Source organism: Petromyzon marinus, chromosome 52 (assembly GCF_048934315.1).
Source record: "Petromyzon marinus isolate PM22_M1 ecotype Great Lakes invasive population chromosome 52, UKy_Petmar_22M1.pri1.0, whole genome shotgun sequence".
Taxonomy (NCBI): domain Eukaryota; kingdom Metazoa; phylum Chordata; class Hyperoartia; order Petromyzontiformes; family Petromyzontidae; genus Petromyzon; species Petromyzon marinus.
In genome coordinates, this window is record NC_133718.1 from 757,656 (window position 1) to 777,233 (window position 19,578).

Genomic DNA, 19,578 nt, shown 5'->3' on the forward strand with positions numbered 1-19,578 from the left:
GGACCTGCACTGGGGATTTAATTTTGAGATTTTCGACCGATTTTAAATTACTTTTTCACGTTTGGACGGAAACCGGAGCAACTGGAGAACCCCAGGCCTTGCGCGAGGGGGGGCAATGCTCAATCCCCGTACAGATGGGAAACGGACGGAGATGAGTCCACGCTTTGCTGCATCGCCTTTTACCTGGCGCCACAGGGTTGGCGCCTCCTTGACACCCACGGGAAGAAGTGGGGAGTGTCACAAATTCCCTGCGCGCGTGTGTGATCCACCAACCCTCCCTGCTGCCTCCACGGTGTAGTTTACAGGCAGCCACGGTGTAGTTTACAGGCAGCCACGGTGTAGTTTACAGGCAGCCACGGTGTAGTTTACAGGCAGCCACGGTGTAGTTCACAGGCAGTCACGGTGTAGTTCACAGGCAGCCACGTGTAGCAGCGTAGCCACGCCACGTGAACCCGCCATCACGCATGAATGTCACGAGTTTTGGAGACTCGTACGGTCAGCTCGTTATTGAGTCTGGTTTAATCGCAGATGGTGGCAGAGAGACCTCGACTCAAACCCGGAGTTTTTGCCTTGGGGGTTTTGAGCCAATGCCGCTGGGATGATGCCGTGACGAGGAAGCTGTCTGTGACTCGTGGGATTTATAGAGGGCCAGATAAGTGAATGAGTGGCTGGGAGTGGGGGTGGGTGTAGATGGCTGCTTTGCGTTGTGACTGGAACAGTGGCCACGGGGTGGTGTGGGGGGAATCGCTGCCACTGGGCTCGCTGATCACGCGCGCCGCTCTTTGTTAATTCTGTTCAACGTGGAACCCAAACATGAAGATGGCCTGAGGACGGAGTTGGCGAGGCAAGATCTCTGTACAGTACGATGCGAGTTTTAACCAAAGACGGAGATCCCGGTGTAGCCCCAGGAGGGAGCGTTGGGGCGAGCCCCGTCCGGCCAGCAGCGTCTCGTGCAGGGCGGCACGGCGCACGAGCGGGCGCGTGGCCAACAGCACGCCCGACCGCCTTTGTCTCCCCCGGTGGCGACGATCACGCCCCCGCACCGGGTACCCGTTCCACCTAGGGGAGGGAGGTCCTGGACGGGTTCGGATCATCGTCGCCAGGAGTTGGCCGCGAGCGGGAATGGAACTCGCGTGGCCGGCTCCGGAGCGCGGCGTAGCGCTAACCACGACACCACCGCTCCCCGCTTGTGACGAGACGCACGGGCGAGCGGGGACGCGGCAGCCGCAGCCTATAGCACCTGGGTTGCGCGCGATCGTGGGGACCGCGATCCCAAGCGCGAGCTCGGCCGCGTTCCTCCCCCTCGTCTCAGCCCCCCGCGTGCTCCGGGGAGCGGTGGCGCAGCGGTTGACGCAGCGGCGCGGCGATTCCCGGGCACGGCCGGCGCCGGGTGGGGAATTCTCCTGAACTGATTCCTGGGTCCTCCCCTAGGTCGACTCGGCCTTCAACGAGCGCCTGGGCACACAGTGTGGCCCAACAGCCTGTGCAGGCTGCACGGGGATCTTTGTTTAAATTCTTACGCTGTTGACAGAAACTATCGCGGCAGATTTGTCCAGTTTCAATCGGAATCCACCCCCACTGAAATGTAACTGTTGCCAAGACAACCACTCCCCCACCCACCCCTCTACCCACCCACCCGCTCCTCTACCCACCTACCCACCCGCTCCTGTACCCATCCACCCACCCCTCTACCCACCCACCCACCCGCTCCTGTACCCATCCACCCACCCGCTCCTCTACCCACCCACCCGCCCGCCCCTCTACCCACCCACCCACCCGCTCCTCTACCCACCCACCCACCCGCTCCTCTACCCACCCACCCACCCGCTCCTCTACCCACCCACCCACCCACGCCTCTACCCACCCACCCGCTCCTCTACCCACCCACCCGCCCCTCTACCCACCCACTACTCTACCCACCCACCCACCCACTCCTCTACCCACCCACCCACCCGCTCCTCTACCCACCCGCTCCGGTGCTCGGCTGCAACAATCGCGACAATCCGCACAACAACTTCAACAACCTCGTCGCCCCCTCCACCCAAATCACAACCGCCTTTGTCTCTCTCTCCGTGTCGTCTCTGTGCGTGCAGCCTTCAGCATGTCGGTGTCCAACCTGGAGCAGGTGATGCAGGACTTGATCTCGGTGTTCCACCAGTACGCCGGCAAGGAGGGCAACAAGTACACGCTGAGCAAGCACGAGCTCAAGGACCTCGTGTCTCACGAGCTGGCGGGCTTCCTCAAGGTGCCGCTCGCCCCCCCCCCCTCCTTGCCCCCCCCTCCTCGCCCCCCCCCTCCACGCTCGCCCCCCCCCCTCCACGCTCGCCCCCCCCCTCCACGCTCGCCCCCCCCCTCCTCACTCGCCCCCCCCCCTCCTCGCTCGCCCCCCTCCTCGCCCCCCCCTCCTCGCTCGCCCCCCCCTCCTCGCTCGCCCCCCCCTCCTCGCCCCCCCCCTCCTCGCCCCCCCCTCCACGCTCGCCCCACCCCTCCTCGCTCGCCCCCCCCTCCACGCTCGCCGCACCCCCTCCTCGCCCACCCCCTCCTCGCTCGCCCCCCCCCTCCTCGCTCGCCCCCCCCGGGACTAATTAAGCCCTGACGGATGATCTGAAGACGGCGGGCATGGTCGATACACGCGGGAGCATAGCAGTACAGTACAGCAGCCTACAGCCCCTGGTTGCACACACTGCGCTCGTCCCACCCGAGCTCCACCGGGATCGCTCTGCCTGGCCTAGTGACGGTGGGGCCCGGTGGTGTGGCCGGCCCGGATGGCTAGGCCCGCGGCCACGTGAGCGTGTCTGGCCGTGCGTTGTTTGACCCCACGTGGTGTGCGTCTGCAGGGCAAGAAGGACCCCACCACCGTGGACAAGCTGCTCAAGGACCTGGACGCGGACGGCGATGGGGAGCTGGACTTCTCAGAGTTCGCCGCCATGGTGGCCTCCTTCACCATCGCGTGCAACGTCTACTTTGAGGACTACCTCAAGACCCAGGCCGCTGCCAAGTGATGTGGCCTAACAACTAGGGAGGGGTTGCTCCCACACCTCCTTTCTCCCCCCCCCCCTACTTCTCCCCCCCCCACACCTCTTCTCTCCCCCCCCTCGCACCTCTTCTCTCCCCACCTCGTCTCGCACGGTTTGACCGTTGCGCCGCGCATTTTTAAGAAAGCAGCGTATTAAAACTCGTTGAGTGCGGAGAAGCCGAGTTGGAAATAAAATCCGCGAAACTGGCAGGATTGGTGTGGCCTCCCGTTGGTTGTGTGCATGTGTGTGTGCATGGGGAGGCGGTGGTGTATCGGTTAGCGCGCTGCGCTACAAACCTCATGACCCGGGTTCGATTCCCGCTAGTGGCCAACACCGCCGGTGACGATTATCTGAACCGGTCCTGGGTCCTCCCTCAGGTCGACAAAGGCGGCCGGGCGTGGTGCGGTGTAGTAAACATCGCCACTGGGGAGACAAAGGCGGCCGGGTGCGGTGCTGGCCACCCACCCCCTCGTGTACCGTGCCGGCCTTCATAGGTGCTGCTCGCTGACAGCGCTTGCCCCTACAGTCTGTTAAGGCTACACGGGGGGTCTTTGAACTTCTGTTGCACCGTACGATGCCAACCGCGCTAATCCCCGAGTGTTCTAGAGAAATGAGTTTTCAATCTCAGATGATTTTAAATTATTTTGCCTCTCGAGTCTCCGCCACACGCTACAGTTGAGGCCGCGGGTCGATAGACAAAATAATTATAATAATAAGAGACTTTTATCTCGAATTCGGGTTAAAAACTAAAAGAATACTCGCCCTTTCAAGAGCCGCAATGTGGTGGTGGACACACGAGGTGGTAGTGGTGGACACACGAGGTGGTGGTGGTGGTGGACACACGAGGTGGTGGTGGTGGTGGACACACGAGGTCGTGGTGGTGGTGGACACACGAGGTCGTGGTGGTGGTGGACACACGAGGTCGTGGTGGTGGTGGACACACGAGGTCGTGGTGGTGGTGGACACACGAGGTCGTGGTGGTGGTGGACACACGAGGTCGTGGTGGTGGTGGACACACGAGGTCGTGGTGGTGGTGGACACACGAGGTCGTGGTGGTGGTGGACACACGAGGTCGTGGTGGTGGTGGACACACGAGGTCGTGGTGGTGGTGGACACACGAGGTCGTGGTGGTGGTGGACACACGAGGTCGTGGTGGTGGTGGACACACGAGGTCGTGGTGGTGGTGGACACACGAGGTCGTGGTGGTGGTGGACACACGAGGTCGTGGTGGTGGTGGACACACGAGGTCGTGGTGGTGGTGGACACACGAGGTCGTGGTGGTGGTGGACACACGAGGTCGTGGTGGTGGTGGACACACGAGGTCGTGGTGGTGGTGGACACACGAGGTCGTGGTGGTGGTGGACACACGAGGTCGTGGTGGTGGTGGACACACGAGGTCGTGGTGGTGGTGGACACACGAGGTCGTGGTGGTGGTGGACACACGAGGTCGTGGTGGTGGTGGACACACGAGGTGGTGGTGGCGGTGGACACACGAGGTGGTGGTGGCGGTGGACACACGAGGTGGTGGTGGCGGTGGACACACGAGGTGGTGGTGGCGGTGGACACACGAGGTGGTGGTGGCGGTGGACACACGAGGTGGTGGTGGCGGTGGACACACGAGGTGGTGGTGGCGGTGGACACACGAGGTGGTGGTGGCGGTGGACACACGAGGTGGTGGTGGCGGTGGACACACGAGGTGGTGGTGGCGGTGGACACACGAGGTGGTGGTGGTGGTGGACACACGAGGTGGTGGTGGTGGTGGACACACGAGGTGGTGGTGGTGGTGGACACACGAGGTGGTGGTGGTGGTGGACACACGAGGTGGTGGTGGTGGTGGACACACGAGGTGGTGGTGGTGGTGGACACACGAGGTGGTGGTGGTGGTGGACACACGAGGTGGTGGTGGTGGTGGACACACGAGGTGGTGGTGGTGGTGGACACACGAGGTGGTGGTGGTGGACACACGAGGTGGTGGTGGACACACGAGGTGGTGGTGGTGGTGGTGGACACACGAGGTGGTGGTGGTGGTGGACACACGAGGTGGTGGACACACGAGGTGGTGGTGGACACACGAGGTGGTGGTGGACACACGAGGTGGTGGTGGTGGACACACGAGGTGGTGGTGGTGGTGGACACACGAGGTGGTGGTGGTGGTGGACACACGAGGTGGTGGTGGACACACGAGGTGGTGGTGGTGAACACACGAGGTGGTGGTGGTGGTGGTGGACACACGAGGTGGTGGTGGACATACGAGGTGGGTCCTTGACAAATAACGCCACGAAGCAGCCCCTTAAGGAGCCACAGATTGCTGACCCCCTGCCAATGGTGAACTGCACTTCCATAGTGAAATGGACTTCCATGGTGAACTGGACTTCCATAGTGAAATGGACTTCCATGGTGTACTGCACTTCCATAGTGAAATGGACTTCCATGGTGAACTGCACTTCCATAGTGAAATGGACTTCTATGGTGAACTGCACTTCCATAGTGAACTGGACTTCCATGGTGAACTGCACTTCCATAGTGAAATGGACTTCCATGGTGAACTGCACTTCCATAGTGAAATGGACTTCCATGGTGAACTGCACTTCCATAGTGAACTGGACTTCCATGGTGAACTGCACTTCCATAGTGAACTGGACTTTGGACTTTCATGGTCAACTGAACTTTCATGGTCAACTGGACTTCCATGGTAAACTAGGCTTCCATGCTAAACTGGGCTTTCATAGTAAATTGTACTTCCATGGTAAACTGGACTTTCATGGTCAACTGGACTTCCATGGTAAACTGGACTATCGTGGTAAACTGGACTTTCATAGTAAACTGGACTTTCATGGTAAACTGGACTTCCATGGTAAACTGGACTTTCATGGTAAACTGGACTTCCATGGTAAACTGGACTTCCATGGTAAACTGGACTTTCATGGTCAACTGGACTTCCATGGTAAACTGGACTTTCATAGTAAACTGGACTTTCATAGTAAATTGTACTTCCATGGTAAACTGGACTTTCATGGTAAACTGGACTTTCATGGTAAACTGGACTTCCATGGTAAACTGGACTTTCATGGTAAACTGGACTTCCATGGTCAACTGGACTTTCATGGTAAACTGGACTTTCATGGTAAACTGGACTTCCATGGTAAACTGGACTTTCATGGTAAACTGGACTTTCATGGTCAACTGGACTTCCATCGTAAACTGGACTTTCATGGTAAACTGGACTTTCATAGTAAATTGTACTTCCATGGTAAACTGGACTTTCATGGTAAACTGGAGTTTCATGGTAAACTGGACTTTCATGGTAAACTGGAGTTTCATGGTAAACTGGACTTTCATGGTGAATTGGACTTCCACGGTGAACTCGACTTTGGACTTCCACAGTGAACTGGACTTTGGACTTTCATGGTAAACTGAACTTTCATGGTAAACTGAACTTTCATGGTAAACTGGACTTTCATGGTAAACTGGACTTCCACGGTAAACTGGACTTCCATGGTGAACTGGACTTCCACATTGAACTGTACTTCCATGGTGAACTGGACTTCCATGGTGAACTGAACTTCCATGGTGAACTGCTATTCCATGGTGAACTGGACTTCTACATTGAACTGGACTTCCATGGTGAACTGTACTTCCATGGTGAACTGGACTTCCATGGTGAACTGCTATTCCATGGTGAACTGGACTTCCACATTGAACTGGACTTCCATGGTGAACTGTACTTCCATGGTGAACTGGACTTCCATGGTGAACTGCTATTCCATGGTGAACTGGACTTCCACATTGAACTGGACTTCCATGGTGAACTGTACTTCCATGGTGAACTGGACTTCCATGGTGAACTGCTATTCCATGGTGAACTGGACTTCCACATTGAACTGGACTTCCATGGTGAACTGTACTTCCATGGTGAACTGGACTTCCATGGTGAACTGGACTTCCATGGTGAACGACTTCGCAGCCTGCAGATTGCAGACCCCCCCTGGGTTCAGCCGTGGAGGAGAGCCGTGCGCGGTGGGGTAAAGTGTGGGCACCCCCACCGCTGGCGAGGACGAGCGAGCCTCCTTCCTCCCCAACGGCGGAGGCGGCGTGAGCGAGCGGGCGACTGCAGGGCTGCGCCTTTACCTTCTCGACGGAGAGGCGCCCACACGACTTTCTGACCGGGGGTTACGAGGAGCGGGAAAGTAAAATAGTTATTTCCCAAAATTGTGTAAAATGGGTTCTTTATTTATGCAGCGCACATGCCAAAGTACCGCCCAATGCCTTCATTTTGTAACCACGCAGTGGGGGGGGGGGGGGGCCGTGCCGTTTGTGCAATCGAGAGGGCGAACTAATCGGCGCGATTCGTTGGCCACGCTCCGCTGCAAACGGTTACCGGTTCGAGAAAACAAGAATAGGTTTCAACCTTTCTGGCAATGAAACAGAAGTTATGTTAAAATGTTCAAACACCAAATGGGAGCCTTTTGCAAGCAATCGAGTAGCTGCATTAACCGCACACGGAATTTGCGGTGAACATCCAGGCCAAACATGCTCCTGTAATGTAAATGCATCGTCTTTGAAACTGCTTGGCGTGCACCACAGACAACAGCCTGCGCGATAATCTCGTCTCACGAGCGGTGTTAGTAGACCATTATAATAATATATGATGACTTATGTATGTATTGTCTTTAACAATAATGCAATTATCGTGTTATACGCATTGTCTTTGAAACTGCCTGGACTATACCAGACACGGCAGCCTTCTTCAGGGCCTCGTCTCACCAAATCTTATTTTGTCTTTTGAAGAGGAGACTTGAGATGGTTCAGCAGGATCATTATTTCCGTACTTTCACTCATCATCTAAAAACCAACCTCGAACCCTCCAACTCCTCTCCCTTCCATCGTCCGTCTCTCCCCCCCTCCCCCCCCCTTTGTTTAACACCCATTCCCTTCTCGGGGTGAACCCTACTGGGGTTGTCTCCCCTTTGCCAATCCTTCTCGGGCTTTCCTCACTCTGTTAATCCTCCTGGGACCAGTCCGGTCAGAGTGTCCTCCACTCAACGATCCTCTTGCGTGCCGTACACGGCAGCGCTCCCGTGACCCTTGACCCCTGGTTGTGCGGTGTAAGTGGGTGGGGATGACCTCAACATCCTCTACACTTTGATACTGGAAAAAGGGGTCCCATTTTGGTTACCGGTTCGTGGCCGCTTTAAACGGTTCTTTCCCCCAAAGTGATGTTATGATTAACAAGACTTCGTCAGGGGCCACACCAAGGTGGGGGTGACGCCAGCACAAACCACGCGCATGACGGATCACAGTGCAGTGGAAACTCGTCTTAGTTGCGATCGATCGCCGTCTGGGAGAAGAGAATCAAGGGAGGGAGGAAAGGGGGTGGGGGTGGGGGTGCCATAAATGCCCCACATCAATGCTCCAGAGCAGGGGCGGGGAACATTTTTTTATGCCAAGGGCCATTTGGATATTTATATTACATCATTCGCGGGACCATACAAAATTATCAACTTATAAATTAGCCCGTTATATTTGGTCAAACATTTAATTAACTCACCCCTAATGTGATGTCTGGAACTGCTTCTCTTTGGCGAGGCGTTGTGACGCTGTTAGCTGGTATTGACGATGTCGCTGCTCTAGATTTGAAGCTTTCGTGACTGCAAGGATCCATACTCTTTGGTTCTATCCGGTAAAGTCACGTAGGTAAAAAATAAAACAACAAAAAAATCACGACGTTTCGGCCACAACACAAGTGGCCTTCATCAGGTGAAGGGACCAGACTGTCCAGAGGACTGTCCTCTTCGTGTTATACGCATTGGACAGTCCTCTGGACAGTCCGGTCCCTTCACCTGATGAAGGCCACTTGTGTTGTGGCCGAAACGTCGTATTTTTTGTTGTTTTATTTTTTACCTACGTGACTTTACCGAATAGATGTCGCTACTCGCAACTGCTTTTCCAGGTTTGCTCCTAGATCTGTTGAATTTCGAGTCCCGCCTGCGGTTGCCTTGGGCAGGGCCAGAGACCAAGTGATTCCGCGGGCCCTACACGGCCCGCGGGCCGCACGATCCCCACCCCTGCTCTAAAGCATCACTGCCCACCGGGGGAGAGGCGCGTCTGGTGCTGAGCTTCACTCCCTGCCCCGTAGATTTGCAACTTGGACGCTCTGAGAGCGGCGATCTTTGACTTTTGATTGGCCCATTCCTGCAGTGTTGCGGGGTGGGGAGAGGGTGGCGCTGTCCAATTGGCCGCACGTTTGGCCATGGCACTGAACATGTGGAAGTACTGTGCAGTGTGTCGGTCTCCCCTGGGAATCATGAGACGCGGGAGCATAGAACTACAGCACAGCATTGGATGTGAGCTCCAAGCCTCCCGCAGCAGCCTATAGCACCTTCTACACACGGTGGCCGGGCTCAATCCAGAGTCCAAGTCCGAGATCAGTCCGGGAACGTCCCGTTGGATTTGGTCTTAAGGCTAAATAACTCTCCTCATCTCTCTCCTAATCTCTCTCCTAATCTCTCTCCTTATCTCTCTCCTAATCTCTCTCCTTATCTCTCAGTATCTCTCTCCACCCCTCCCTCACCCATGCCGAACTCTCCACGTGCCTGTGTGTTCACGTGGACGTGTGCATGCGTGTGTCCCACGCCTTCTCTCCACAACCAGTGTTCAGAGGCCTGCTCAAGGCGCGGCTCCGGCTGGAGCACGCCATGTACCACACACACGTGTCGGTGATGTGCAGCGCGTCTTCTTCGAACGCTGGGGAGCCGGAGAAGCCCCTCTCTGTACCAGCGTGGACGGCACCCCCCACGTGTTCACCTTCTGAAGCGCTCGCTCGTCACCGTGGCGTGCGCGATGACCACCACCACCACGACCACCACCACCACAACCACCACCACGTGACTTTTCTTTCGTGTTGTGCGCGGTGCTTTTAGCGCCACAGCGCGTGGATTTGTAGTGTTTATTTTCATTTGTGTTGCTGGTGACTTTGTGTGTTTGTGTTGCTGGTGACTTTGTGTGTTTGTGTTGCTGGTGACTTTGTGTATTTGTGTTGCTGGTGACTTTGTGTATTTGTGTTGCTGGTGACTTTGTGTATTTCATTTCGAAATCGCCTCCAGTGCTGTTGCTGCTGGCGGCAATAAAAGTTGTTTAAAGTAAAAAAGTCTCTCCACAAGCCGCTCTCTCTTCCACCCCCGCCCCTCTCTCTCCCCTCTCCCCTCCCTCTCTACACCCCCCCCCACTCCCTGTGTGTGTATACACGTGTACACACACACACACTCCCTGTGTGTGTGTGTACACACACTCCCTGTGTGTGTGTACACGTGTACACACACTCCCTGTGTGTGTGTACACATGTACAAACACTCCTTGTGTGTGTACACGTGTACACACACTCCCTGTGTGTGTGTACACGTGTACCAGACGCGGTGGCGGAGTGGTTAACGTCAGTGACGATAGCGGTTGTCTGAATCGGTCCCGGGCATCCTCTAGATCGACCCAGCCTTGAATGAGTATCTGGTGCGGTGTAGTAATCGTCGCCACTGGGGAGACAAAGGCGTCCGGGCGTGGTGCTGGCCACCCACCCCCTCGTGTGCCGTGCCGACATCCATAGGTGCTCCTCGCTCACAGCTCTTGCCCCTGCAGCCTGTTACAGGCTACACGGGGGATCTTTTGTGTGCATGCGGTGTGTATGCCGCGCTATGCAGTATGCGGTGTGTATGATAGCGCATGTGGTGTGTATGCTGCGTTGTGCAGCATGCGGTGTGTATGCTGCGTTGTGCAGCATGCGGTGTGTATGCTGCGTTGTACAGCATGTGGTGTGTATGCTGCGTTGTGTATGCTGCGTTGTGCAGCATGTGGTGTGTATGCTGCGTTGTGTATGCTGCGTTGTGCAGCATGTGGTGTGTATGCTGCGTTGCGTATGCTGCGTTGTGCAGCATGTGGTGTGTATGCTGCGCTATGCAGCATGTGGTGTGTATGCTGCGTTGTGCAGCATGCGGTGTGTATGCTGCGTTGTGCAGCATGCGTTGTGTATGCTGCGCTCTGCCCTGTGTGTAAGCTGGTGGACACCAAGCCGCTATATATACACGCACGCCGCCGTATTGATATCCCGTCTCCCGTGAGCTCCACCGTGATGCACCACATACCAATTACGTGAGTGGGCCGTGACATTCCTGCTGCTGCTGCGTGCGAATATTCCCGGTCCAGCCCCCGACCCTGGGATCCACGAATGGTCTCTGCAGCTTGACAAGGAGCCAGCAGCAGCTGCTTCTAGACCCGCGGACCCCCGTATAAAGAGGCGGGTGAGGAGCGCTCTCGTCTCAGTCCGCAAGCTTCCCCCCGAGCCTCCTTCACTCCGTCTCGGCTGCCTGCGAGCCCCCTCGATTCCTTCCCATCCCAAGGTGAGTGGGTTGAGAGGTTCGCCGCTGGGAGGTGGCTCGGACGATCCACTGCTGGATGTAACGGGCTCCCGACCGCCCGCCCGCCCGGCCGGCCCGGCCACCCGGCCACCACCTCCCCTCCCCCGCCGCACCAATCCCTAACGCGTGCTGCTTTGGGTCAGTGTCGGTCGCTTGACCATACTTCACCACGCCGGTCAAGGCGGGGTGAGTGGCAGGGGCACGAGACGAGTTGCACGGGTTGACTACGTGCGGTGCGAAAGAAGTTCAACGCACGGTACATTGATGGCGTTGCTTCATGCGTGTGAGTGTGTGTGTCTGGACATGTGTGTGTGTCTGGACATGTGTGTGTGCGTGTCTGTACATGTGTGTGTCTGTACATGTGTGTGTGTCTGTACATGTGTGTGCGTGTGTCTATACATGTGTGTGTGTCTGTACATGTGTGTGTGTGTCTGTACATGTGTGTGTGTCTGTACATGTGTGTGCGTGTCTGTACATGTGTGTGTGTCTGTACATGTGTGTGTGTGTCTGTACATGTGTGTGTGTGTCTGTACATGTGTGTGCGTGTCTGTGGGGAGCGATAGTGTAGCGGTTAGCGTGCTGCGCTATGAACCTGGCGACCCGGGTTCGATTCCCGCTCACGGCCAACACCAGTGACGATTATCTGAACCGGTCCCGGGCCTCCCCTTAGGTCGACTCAGCCTCAAATGAGTACCTGGTGCGGTGTGAAAACATTGCCACTAGGGAGACAAAGGCGGTCGGGCGTGGTGCTGGCCACCCACCCCCTCGTGTACCGTTCCGGCCTTCATAGGTGCTCGCTAACAGCACTTGCCCCTACAGTCTGTTAAGGCTATATGGGGGATCTTTGTCTTTGTGTGTGTCTGTACATGTGTGTGTCTGTACATGTGTGTGTCTGTACATGTGTGTGTCTGTACATGGGGTGGGTGGAGCGGTAGTGTAGTGGGTAGCGCTACGCTGCGCTACGAACCCGGCGACCCGAGTTCGATTCCCGCTCACGGCCAACACCAGTGACAATTATCTGAATCGGTCATGGGCCTCTCCTAGGTCGACTCAGCTTCAAATGAGTAACTTAGTTGGGGTGTGTAAACATCGCCACTGGGGAGACAAAGGCGGCTGGGCGTGGAGCTGGCTATCCCACCCCCTCGTGTGCCGTTCCGGCCTTCAACTTACCAGTAATGTTTGTTGTATGTGCACGTTACTGACCGTCTTCTCAGCACTGTAAGACGCTCCGGGAAGTGAAACGTGTGCGCGGTCAAAACAAATAAAGTTAGAAACAACTTGTCACACACACACACACAGAGACAACTTGTCACACACACACAGAGACAACTTGTCACACACACACACAGACACACACACACACACAGAGACAACTTGTCACACACACACAGAGACAACTTGTCACACACACACAGACACACACAGACAACTTGACACACACACACAGACACACACACAGACAACTTGACACACACACACAGACACACACACACAGACAACTTGAGACACACACACAGACACACACACACACAGACACACACACAGACAACTTGTCACACACACACAGACACACACACACAGACAACTTGTCACACACACACAGACACACAGACACACACAGACAACTTGACACACACACAGACACACACACACAGACAACTTGACACACACACACAGACACACACACAGACACACACACAGACACACACACACAGACAACTTGTCACACACACACAGACACACACACACACAGACAACTTGTCACACACACACAGACACACAGACACACACAGACAACTTGTCACACACACACAGACACACAGACACACAGACAACTTGTCACACACACACAGAGACACACACAGACACACACACAGACAACTTGTCACACACACACAGACACACAGACACACACAGACAACTTGTCACACACACACAGAGACACACACAGAGACACACACACACACACACACACAGACACACACACAGAGACACACACACACAGAGACACACACAGACAGACAACTTGTGACACACACACAGAGACACACACAGACACACACACACAGACACACACACAGAGACACACACACACAGACACACACACACACACAGACACACACACACAGACACACACACAGACACACACACAGACAAAGATTCCCGGTATAGCCGCGAAAGTTGGACTCGGCAGATTTGGGGTTCGGTTCGGGTGAGGGAGCGGTGGTGCAGTGGTTAGCGCACCACGCGAGCCCGGCCTGACCGGCGTGGTGAAGTATGGTCATAAACAAAAGCCAGCGCTGGAGGAACTCATCCGGCAGTGGATTGACAGTGGCTGATGATGGCCGATCCACTGCTGGATGAGCGCGAATCCTGGATTGTGGTGACGTTGACTCGATCATCATCCCTCCCCTCCGGGGTTCGATAAACACAATCATTAGTACCATGGGGCCTCCACCACTGCCTCTGCTCACGCGAGCGGGGATATCGTCTTTAGTGGTGGTGGTGGTGATATGTTAACTACCTCGCCTGGTATACAGGAGGTCGTGGGTTCGATCCCGACCCTGACGCCTGCTGCTGCTGCTATATATTTGCGGTGTCTCTCTCCGTGGTCACGTGGTTTCCCCTCCGCATTTAGACTGAACTTTACGCGTTTAGAGTCATTTGGTGACTGCTATCAATGTCCACGCGATGACGATGATGATGATGAGGAGCCCACTTCGTTGAGCTATCACGTGATGGCCAGGTGAGCTATCACGTGATGGCCAGGTGAGCTATCACGTGATGGCCAGGTGAGCTATCACGTGATGGCCAGGTGAGCTATCACGTGATGGCCAGGTGAGCTATCACGTGATGGCCAGGTGAGCTATCACGTGATGGCCAGGTGAGCTATCACGTGATGGCCAGGTGGCTTCTGACCAAAGAGCTACAGAGCTCAGCGGGCCTTACCTGGTCAAATAACAAAATAGTTTAGGGTGTTTGTTTATTTTGGCATACATTAGCACGGTCAGCTCCGTACGGTGCGAGCGAAGTTGAACACACACACACACAGCACGGCAGACAAGGTACGGTGCGAGCGAAGTTGACCGCGCGCACTGCTCCCACAACCCAACGGCAGGCGAGCAGCGATCGTAGCGAGCACGATGTCTGACTTGGAGGGCTGCATGACGACCCTGATCGCCGTGTTCCACGCCTACTCGGGCAAGGAGGGCGACAAGTACAAGCTGAACAAGGGCGAACTCAAGGAGCTGCTCACCAACGAGCTCAGCGGATTCCTCGGGGTGAGCGCAGCAGTGAACAGACAGACATGTGGGTGTGTGTGTGTGTTCACGCGCGCGTGCTGATGTGCATTCAAGTGCGCGTGTTCACGCGCTTTGTGTTCACACGCTTGTGTTCACGCGCGGCCGTGTGTCACGCGCGGCCGTGTGTCACTCGCGGCCGTGTGTCACGCGCTTGTGTTCACGCGTGCGTGTCAACACGCGTGTGTTCACGCGCGCGCGTTTGCTCACGTATGCGTGTTCACGGACATTCACGTGAGTTTATTTGCGTGTATTCACATTTTCGTGTTCATGCGTATTCATGTGCGTGTGTTCCTGTGTGTGTTCACGTGAGTGTTCATTCGTATGTTCACGTGCGTGTGTATGTTCTGTGCATGCCCGTGTGTGTTCATGTGTATGTTAGTAAGGAATTAGCCAGACATCCGCGGGCAGGACGCTCCTGACTAAATCGCCCCGAGAGTCTTTGTTCGTGGTGGCTCTCCTTGACTTTAATTGTGAGGTTCGCATCGTCGACGATGATGGTGACGATGCTGATGATGACGATGATGATGGTGCTGATGATGATGGTGCTGATGATGACGATGCTGATGATGACGATGATGACGATGCTGATGATGACGATGCTGACGATGATGACGATGTTGATGATGATGATGACGATGTTGATGATGATGACGATATTCTTAGTTCTTTCGGTAAAGTCACGTTGAAGGGAAACAACAGAATAATAAAATATATATAAAACAATAAAAATTCTCACGACGTTTCGACCATAACACAAACGGTCGACCAACACACCTGAAGACGACCGTTTGTGTTATGGTCGAAACGTCGTGATAATTTTTATTGTTTTATATATATTTTATAATTTTGTTGTTTCCCTTCAACGTGACTTTACCGAAATAACTAAGATTATGAATTACTGCAGTCACGAAAGCTTTAAATGAAGATGATGACGATGTTAATGATGATGACGATGATGATGATGCTGACGATGATGACGATGCTGACGATGCTGATGATGATGACGATGACGATCATGACGATGACGATGATGACGATGCTGACGATGCGGATGATGACGATGCTGACGATGATGACGATGCTGACGATGACGATGATGACGATGCTGAGGATGATGACGATGCTGACGATGATGACGATACTGACGATGCTGATGACGACGATGATGACGATAATGACGATGATGACGATGCTGACGATGCTGATGATGATGATGACGATGATGACGATGACGATGATGACGATGCGGATGACGACGATGATGACGATGAGGACGATGATAATGACGAGGATGACGATGATGACAGATCTACCAGGTGACAAAATATCACGGGGAACTCATGATGAGGATCATGACGACGATGATGATGACGATGATGAGGATCATGACGACGATGATGATGATCATGACGACGACCGCGATGATGATCACGAAGATGATGACGATGATGATGCTGAATATGATGACAATGATGATTACGATTATGATGATGACAATGATGATGGTGACAATGATGATGCTGATGATGGTGACAATGATGGTGATAACAACGATGGTGGCAATGATGATGATAACGATGGTGACAATGGTGGTGATAATGGTGATGACAATGGTGGTGACAATGATGATGACAATGATGGTGATGACAATGATGAGGACAATGATGATGGTGACAATGATGGTGATGACAATGGTGGTGACAATGATGAGGACAATGATGGTGATGACAATGATGAGGACAATGATGATGGTGACAATGATGGTGATGACAATGGTGGTGATAATGGTGATGATGACAATGATGAGGACAATGATGATGGTGATAATGGTGTTGGCAATGATGATGATGACAATGGTGGTGATGTCAATGATGGTGATGACAATGAGGATGATGACAATGATGAAGGTGACAATGATGGTGATGACAATGGTGGTGATGACAACGATGGTGACAATGATGATGATGATGACAATGATGATGATGACAATGATGATGGTGATAATGATGATGATGGCAATGGTGGTGATGACAATGATGGTGACAATGATGGTGATGACAATGATGATGGTGGCAATGATGATGGTGACAATGATGATGATGACAATAGTGGTGATGACAATGATGGTGATGACAATGATGATGGTGACAATGATGATGGTGACAATGATGATGATGATGACAATGATGATGACAATAGTGGTGATGTCAATGATGGTGATGACAATGATGATGGTGACAATGATGATGGTGACAATGATGATGATGATGACAATAGTGGTGATGTCAATGATGGTGATGACAATGATGATGGTGACAATGATGATGGTGACAATGATGATGATGACAATGGTGGTGATGACAATGATGATGATGATGACAATGATGATGATGACAATGATGATGGTGACAATGATGGTGATGACAATGGTGGCGATGACAATGGTGGTGATGAAAATGATGATGATGACAATGATGATGACAATGATGATGGTGATAATGATGATGATGACAATAATGATGATGACGATGATGATGGTGACAATGATGGTGATGACAACGGTAGTGATAACAATGATGGTGATGACAATGATGATGGTAACAATGATGATGATGACAATGATGGTGATGACAATGATGATGGTGACAATGATGGTGATGACAACGGTGGTGATGACAACGATGGTGACCTTGAGGACAACGGTGATCACGGTGGAGCGCTCGCGATGTTCACACGGTCGACGTGGCTGTGGAGGGCAGAGCCAGAAGGACGCGGCCGCCGTGGACAAGGTGATGAAGGACCTCGACTCCAACAAGGACGGCGAGGTCGACTTCCAGGAGTTCATCATCCTCGTGGCGGCCCTCACCGTGGCCTGCAGCGACTTCTTCAAGGAGTACCTCGAGAGCTCGGGCAAGATCTGATTGGTGGAGCAGATCGGCCTCCTCCTCCTCCTCCTTACCCACCGCCACCGCTGCCACCTCGTCCACCAGCTCCTCTTCATCCTCATCCTTCGTCAACATCCCGTCGTCTCTTTTGCTGCCACTCCTTCACCTCCTCCACCACCACCTCCATCACCACCACCACCACCACCACCTTCACCTCCTCCTCCGCCACCTCCATCGCCACCTTCTCTCTCCTCCTCCTTCACCTCCTCCACCTCCTTATCTCTCCTCCTCCACCACCTTCTTCTACTTGACTTCCACCTCCACATCGCCCAACACCACCACCACCACCACCACCACCTCCTCCTCCTCCTCTTTCCAAAAGCTCGTACCCTCTTCTCCCCCGAATCCTCTTCCTCCATCACCACCTTCTCACTTCCCTCCTCCTGCTCCACTCAAAAACTCCATGGCCCTGCACGACAGGGCCCCCTGCACGACAGGGCCCCCTGCACGACAGGGCCCCCTGAGTCACAGGGCCCCCTGCACGACAGGGCCCCCTGAGTGACAGGGCCCCTGAGTGACAGGGCCCCCTGAGTGACAGGGCCCCCTGACTGACAGGGCCCCCTGCGCGACAGGGCCCCCTGCCCCCTGGCCACGGCAAGTCCCCCCCCCCCCACTCGGGAGTCGCCCTGTGCCACACGGGGCCGGCTGGAGGAGCGAGTGGAGACGCTGAGAGGTCTCGGCCAATTCCATGACGGGTGGGCGGCGTGGGTGGGAGTTTGGGTGTCTGATGTCGCGTCGATGATTCGTTTTGTTTTCTTCATGCCAACTCTGCGATGCCGCTCCTCCACAGCGCCACCCCCAACTCCACCACGCCCCCCCCCCCGTTGTTCACGCGCCACGACCCCCCCCCCTTCAGCCCCCCACCGCGTCTGTTGTCGAGGAGCTCCGCAATAAAAAAAACTTCGCTCTGTGCACCGCGTCTCGAGTGCTGGGGCTAAACCCCCTCCTACACACACACAGCACACACACACCACACATACACACACTCACACCACACACACACACCACACATACACACCACACACACCACACACACCACACATACACACACACCACACACACACACACCACACACCACACATACACACCATACACACACCACACACACATACACACCACATACACACACTCACACCACACACACACCACACATACACACACATACACACACCACACACACTCACACCACACACCACACACACCACACACACATACACACACACCAGACACACCACACCACACACATATACACACTCACACCACACACACCACACACACACCACACACACCACACATACACACACTCACACCACACACACCACACATACACACACTCACACCACACACACCACACACACACCACACACACACACCACACACACCAACCACACACTACACCGGTGAACGTTCATCCGAGTTCCCTTCCGACCGAGCACAGCAGCAGGGCCCGAAGGGCCAACCCCGTGTGGCGGGCAGCGACAAACAGCACCGGTGTCAGAGTCGTCCTCACGGGCGGAGAGCGTGGGTGGTTGTGGTTGTTGTTGGAAGAGCGTGGGTGGCTGTGGTTGTTGTTTGAAGAGCGTGGGTGGCTGTGGTTGTTGCTGTAAGAGTGTGGGTGGTTGTGGTTGTTGCTATAAGAACGTGGGTGGTTGTGGTTGTTGTTGGAAGAGCGTGGGTGGTTGTGGTTGTTGTTGGAAGAGTGTGGGTGGTTGTGTTGGAAGAGCGTGGGTGGTTGTGGTTGTTGTTGGAAGAGCGTGGGTGGTTGTGGTTGTTGTAAGAACGTGGGTGGTTGTGGTTGTTGCTATAAGAACGTGGGTGGTTGTGGTTGTTGTTGGAAGAGCGTGGGTGGTTGTGGTTGTTGTTGGAAGAGTGTGGGTGGTTGTGGTTGTGTTGGAAGAGCGTGGGTGGT

The 19,578-nt window shown here is 54.6% G+C and overlaps 1 protein-coding gene across 2 annotated transcripts in view; it reads left to right on the forward strand.

Annotated features, from left to right (window-relative positions):
- The window catches only part of S100A1 (S100 calcium binding protein A1), a 34,809-nt gene extending 16,228 nt beyond the window's left edge, over nucleotides 1–18,581 (forward strand). Inside the window, exons 1-3 of one of the 2 annotated variants that reach the window (XM_032973891.2) lie at nucleotides 11,238–11,404; nucleotides 14,541–14,703; nucleotides 17,484–18,581. In XM_032973891.2, the coding sequence (XP_032829782.1) occupies nucleotides 14,566–14,703; nucleotides 17,484–17,645 (300 nt within the window). In that variant the 5' untranslated portion in view covers nucleotides 11,238–11,404; nucleotides 14,541–14,565 and the 3' untranslated portion in view covers nucleotides 17,646–18,581. Of the gene's footprint in view, nucleotides 1–2,093; nucleotides 2,246–2,837; nucleotides 11,405–14,540; nucleotides 14,704–17,483 lie in introns of those variants that run through there. The other variant, XM_032973890.2, reaches the window with a different exon arrangement.
- The last annotated feature ends 997 nt before the right edge of the window (nucleotides 18,582–19,578 follow it).